This window comes from Chanos chanos, chromosome 8, assembly GCF_902362185.1.
Source record: "Chanos chanos chromosome 8, fChaCha1.1, whole genome shotgun sequence".
Lineage (NCBI taxonomy): Eukaryota > Metazoa > Chordata > Actinopteri > Gonorynchiformes > Chanidae > Chanos > Chanos chanos.
The window spans coordinates 30,191,390-30,196,326 of NC_044502.1; the positions used below are offsets into that span (position 1 = coordinate 30,191,390).

General features: G+C 42.0%; 1 protein-coding gene across 1 annotated transcript; it reads left to right on the plus strand.

The window, feature by feature from the left end:
• Positions 1 to 1,079: 1,079 nt before the first annotated feature.
• LOC115817875 (uncharacterized) lies at positions 1,080 to 3,134 on the plus strand. Its single transcript, XM_030781020.1, has 2 exons — positions 1,080 to 1,155; positions 2,329 to 3,134. Exon 2 carries the CDS (start codon positions 2,331 to 2,333, stop codon positions 3,132 to 3,134), a length of 804 nt encoding a protein of 267 aa, XP_030636880.1. The 5' UTR covers positions 1,080 to 1,155; positions 2,329 to 2,330.
• Positions 3,135 to 4,937: the final 1,803 nt, after the last annotated feature.

Genomic DNA, 4,937 nt, shown 5'->3' on the forward strand with positions numbered 1-4,937 from the left:
AAAGGTCATTGCAAGTTTTAACACAACACAATGACATTTATAAACAGAGCTATAAACCATCTTTGCTCAAGATAACAACATCATTCATAGAAGTTAAGGTACACAGGGATAAATATATCTGAAATTACTGATAAGGCAAACACCTGACTGCATTTTCCTTTGGATGAAAAGCTTGGTTAAAATTGTACCTTGTGTAAGTAGCTCCATTTATCTATACAGTGTCACTGTTCCCTATCTATACAGTTCTCCATCTGGCTCATAACTACCAGCCATGAAAAACACATTACTTGCTACAGTAAGTTCTCTCATTGAAACATGTCACCACATACCAGTTTCTCTTCCAGCTATTTGGGAGTTAATCAATACTTCATTCTGATTGTCCATCTGATGAATCTTTATTTGAACAGCTGTAACACTAGACACCTTTTTAAAGCTGCCTAGCTTATATACTGATCCAAACAAGGCAGCAATGACATGGTAACTCAAAAACAAACTGCTTCACATGACAACCTAGGGACTTGACATCAAACCTCAGAACCAAGGTAGCTCTCCTTTCTCTGTGAGCTTAGTCTTCCAATTGCCTGTCTTCTCTTTCCATCTCTCCATCTTTCGTTTGCACCTCTCTCACACCCACTCCTCCACCAACCTCCTCCTCACCACATCAGCAGAATCCATTTTGCAAATGACTTAGCAAAGCCACAGAGATGGGAATGGACTGAAGGTGCTATTTTTAGCGCCTGGCTTGCCAAGGGAACAGAGCAGGGAGGGAGAGGGGGAGAGAGAGAGAGAGAGAGAGAGAGAGGAGGTTGAGAGGGAGGAACACTTGCATGCATTAGAGAGAAAGAGAGGAGAGTGAAGGAAGGAAGAAAAATTGTGTATGCGAGAAACAGAGTGAGTGAGAGAGAGCGAAAAAGAGACGTTCACACATAAGAGACAAATAGAGAGAGAGACAGACAGACAGACAGACAGACAGACAAGCAGACAGACAGAGGGAGACATACAGAGAGACAGAGAAATCAGTTTCCTCTCTCTCTGAACCTGCGGTTTCGGTGTTTGTGGTGAAGACAGTTGTTCTAAGACTGGCAGCGGAGAGGCAGAAGAGACTGAAACACAGCTGATTCACAGAGACTCCACGCACTCGGAGAAAGAGCACAGGTGGGAACCTGCAGCATGGCTTTCTGCCTACACCACACCTACAACATTCTTCAATGATAAACAAAACAACCCGTGCATGCTCCAAAGATCCTTTAAATTAGGATAGATTGATTATTGCAGTTAAGATCCACATTTATTTTGCTCAACAGTATTACATGACCAGACAAACAGTAAACTGAATTATTATGGGAGATGATTTAAAACAAGGGCAGTACATCATGCTAAACAATACTCTTTGAAATACTCACAATACTAATTGAAATACTATACTGGCAGATGTGCATCCGAAGTACATATGTAAAATAAAGCTTTTTGTGTTGGTTGACAGATATACTTAGCTGTATTAACACACGCCAGCCTGTGTTTTGGATGCTGGGCAATAGGCTTCAGTAGCAGGGAAAACACTGAGCCAGTAGACATTATGAGAAAATAGGCTAGAGAGGAATTGGGTGGGGGTGTTTACATTAGTCTTCCTCAAAATGGTGGGGTGTGCTAATGATTTGGGCAGGAGGGAGAGAGCTGGCAATCAAGTGTGGGTTTATGTGTGTTTGCGTGGAGTGTGTGTGTGTGTGTGTGTGTGTGTGTGTGTGTGTGTGTGTGTGTGTGTGTGTGTTTGCGTGTGTATGTGTGTGTTTGTGTGCTCTCCAATTCCAATGAAATCTGAGAGCTTCCCTGAGATGTGAAGGGAAGAGGAGTTACCATGGAGACTGGACCGACCTGCGAATTTCCCGTGACCAATTCTTAACTCTATCTGTCTCAGTTACAATGAATTCAGAAATGCACACCGGCTTAAAATAATAATACTAACAACAATTATGGAAATTTAATACTCATGTGCTGAACAATTGATTGTTTATGTGTTTATGTCTGATGGATGTGTGTGTGTGTGTGTGTGTGTGTGTGTGTGTGTTTGTGTGTGTGTGTGTGAGTTGTTTATGTTTTTGTGCAGAAGTAATCCAGCCTCTTTGGGTATTTGTTTTTTCTTGTATTTCTATGTTTGTGTGTGTGTGTTGTAATTGTATGATTCTGTGTGTTTTGTTTCTAGTTTTTGTGTGTTTTTATTCATTTGTGTGGGTGTGTGGGTGTGTGGGTGATGATGATGATGACGATGATGGTGATGATGATGATGATGATGATGATGATGATGACGACGATGACCCTCTGTCTCCTCAGTCATGCGGCCCAGGTCCAGACTTTTGGCAAAGAGGGGGCTCCCCACCATCAGAGAAGGCTCTGAGGAGCTTGTCCAAGACCTGAACCAGACCAACAGCCAGCACACAAGCACCCAGGACTACTTCCTCTCTATCTGTCAGTTAGCTCGCCCTACTTTCCCCCTGCATGAGCCCGACTGCGATATCCTCTCCATAAATCCGTTAGACTCGCCCAAACCATGCCTGAGACTGCACAGACTTCGCCAGCCACCACGACCTCTCACCCCAGCTGCCTGCACCTCCACACAAGTGTGCGTGGCCACAGAGAATGAGAAAGAAGCGGGAGAAAAGAGCTCTCATTTGGAACAAGCGAGCATCGGAGCGAGTCACAGCAACACGGCAGCGGGTGCTGGTTCTGCAGACCCGCTGGAGTTCCTCTACAGTCACAACGGTGCCGCGGCATTCTCCAGGAGAGCCACGGTACCCGTCCGCCGAGCCCGCAGCGAAAGCTTCCCGCGACCCTGCTCATCCCCTGACGCCCCACGCAAAAGCAGCTGCCCTGAGATCTGCCTGATTGACCCAGCTCCTGCCCTTGTGCAACGCTCACCACTGAACAAAAAAAAGCTAGACAACAGCAACTCGGGGGTACGTCGCAACTCCACTCCTGCTCAGTGCAAGTTGGACAGCGCCCCTGCTGGCTGGAAGGAGAAGAGCGGGCATTGCACAGACAAACAGACGATCGTGTCCCACTGGATCGCGGAATGTCGGACCGCCTGGAAAGAAGCCAGGATTCGGGCATGCATGCTGCCAGCCATTGCCGAGAAGTAACGTCATCTGCTCAATACAACAAATTACTTTAAACATCTTAAAAATGTCCAACGCCCAGACATGTTTTCAGGATAAATTTCCAATCTCTCACCGATCAAATCTTTGAAAATCAGTAATTTTGAGCAGTCAGTCCCTTTAGTCAGTCAATATTGTTTTAGCCAATCAGCCGTCAAGGAAGGAGTCTGCAAACTCCACTAAAAAATAAGTGTCTCCTCTCAATCAAAGTACAACACTTGCCAAAAGGAGGAATTCTATGATATCTCCATGTCCTAAGTTAACTTTAAATGTGTATTGAACATAACTGAACCTATAGATGGTGATGTGCCAATGCAACACCATAGTGTAGAGTTACGGTTAATGTCCTGTCGGTAATAACACTCAGCTGTGATAGTCCAGTAATGTCCAGTTGTGATCAATAACTGTATTGATTGTTGGATGCCTTTATCATTGTTTAGTGGAAAAAAAAAGAAAATTACATAAAAGAATTTGTAGGACTACTATATAGAACTCTGTTGTTTTACGATTGAGATGAGTGCTGTCTATTGTGCTGTCTATTGGCAAAATGATGCACAAAATTTTAACTGAAATGCTCAATTAGTATTTTGCTCTGTTTTCTTGAAAATTGATTACTTTTGTTTACTTTTTGAAAAGGACACTTGTACCAGTTGAGATATTTGGACAGAAAATGTGGTATTCATAAATCTATGCCACCCTAGATTGCAAGAATGGAACTCAACAGAGTGTATGCCAAGTGAATTGAAAACCACGTGCGTTTATAACATATGGAACAGAGATTCAATATCTAATGGCCAAAACAGGACATGCATCCAATCCAGAACCAACTTTTTACTTGGTCCCTGTGGATTATTATTATGGATCTGAAAAGGTCTGCCTTTTTGCAGGACATTCTCAGCTCAGTGAAGCTCAGAGTCTTGGGGAACAATGTGGATCAGAATACACTGTCACACTGTCACATGGTACCACGGAATTAAACAAACCATATTTTAGAGTGATGTTCTGCGGCTACCACAGAATTGTAGTGATGTTAACAAACAGTTATTCCACACATTCAAAGCCTTGGTTAGAAGGTCGCTGGGTTTTTAAACACTGTTTCAACAAGGCAGCCTGTGAGCACAAAATATGACTTTGGAAAGAATTTCTAGTCCATATAAGGCTAGAAATGCAACAGATCTGTTAGAAACATCAGAGACACCATCCCTACACATTTAGCACCGAGATCTTGAATTGAACCACAGGATGCTCTATTAGATCTAATAATAACAATATGTGTATTTAAACACATATGATAATAAGCCAATGATGGAATGCACTGATCAAATCATCAGTCTTTTCTGACCAATCAAAAAACAATCTCTTAACCTCTCAGCAAATAATTTGTTGGTTTGAATATTTTTATGTCAATCAACAGTTGAATCTCTGACAAGTAGAAAAGGACTAGAGTTGCATGTGACTTTGTAAATGATTTTGTATTTATGCTTTGTAACATCTTTAAATTATTAGGAATGCCAGCTATATGTAGTAAATAGTAGACAGAGAGGAATAAAAAAAAAACTATCTGTTGTTTGTTAAAAAAAATTACACAGTTGTGCTTGTCAGATTTTTTTTTTTTTCACTTTTTGATTAATAAAATACATGTGATTTTATCTCCGTATATTTGTGCTCTTCACTTATGGCACTGGGTGGTTTATGATTATATGAATCACATATAACAGATGAAACAGCAGAGAAAGATATTAGCCCACCATCACAGAGACCTGGGTGCATATTGTCGTAGCAGTGGCT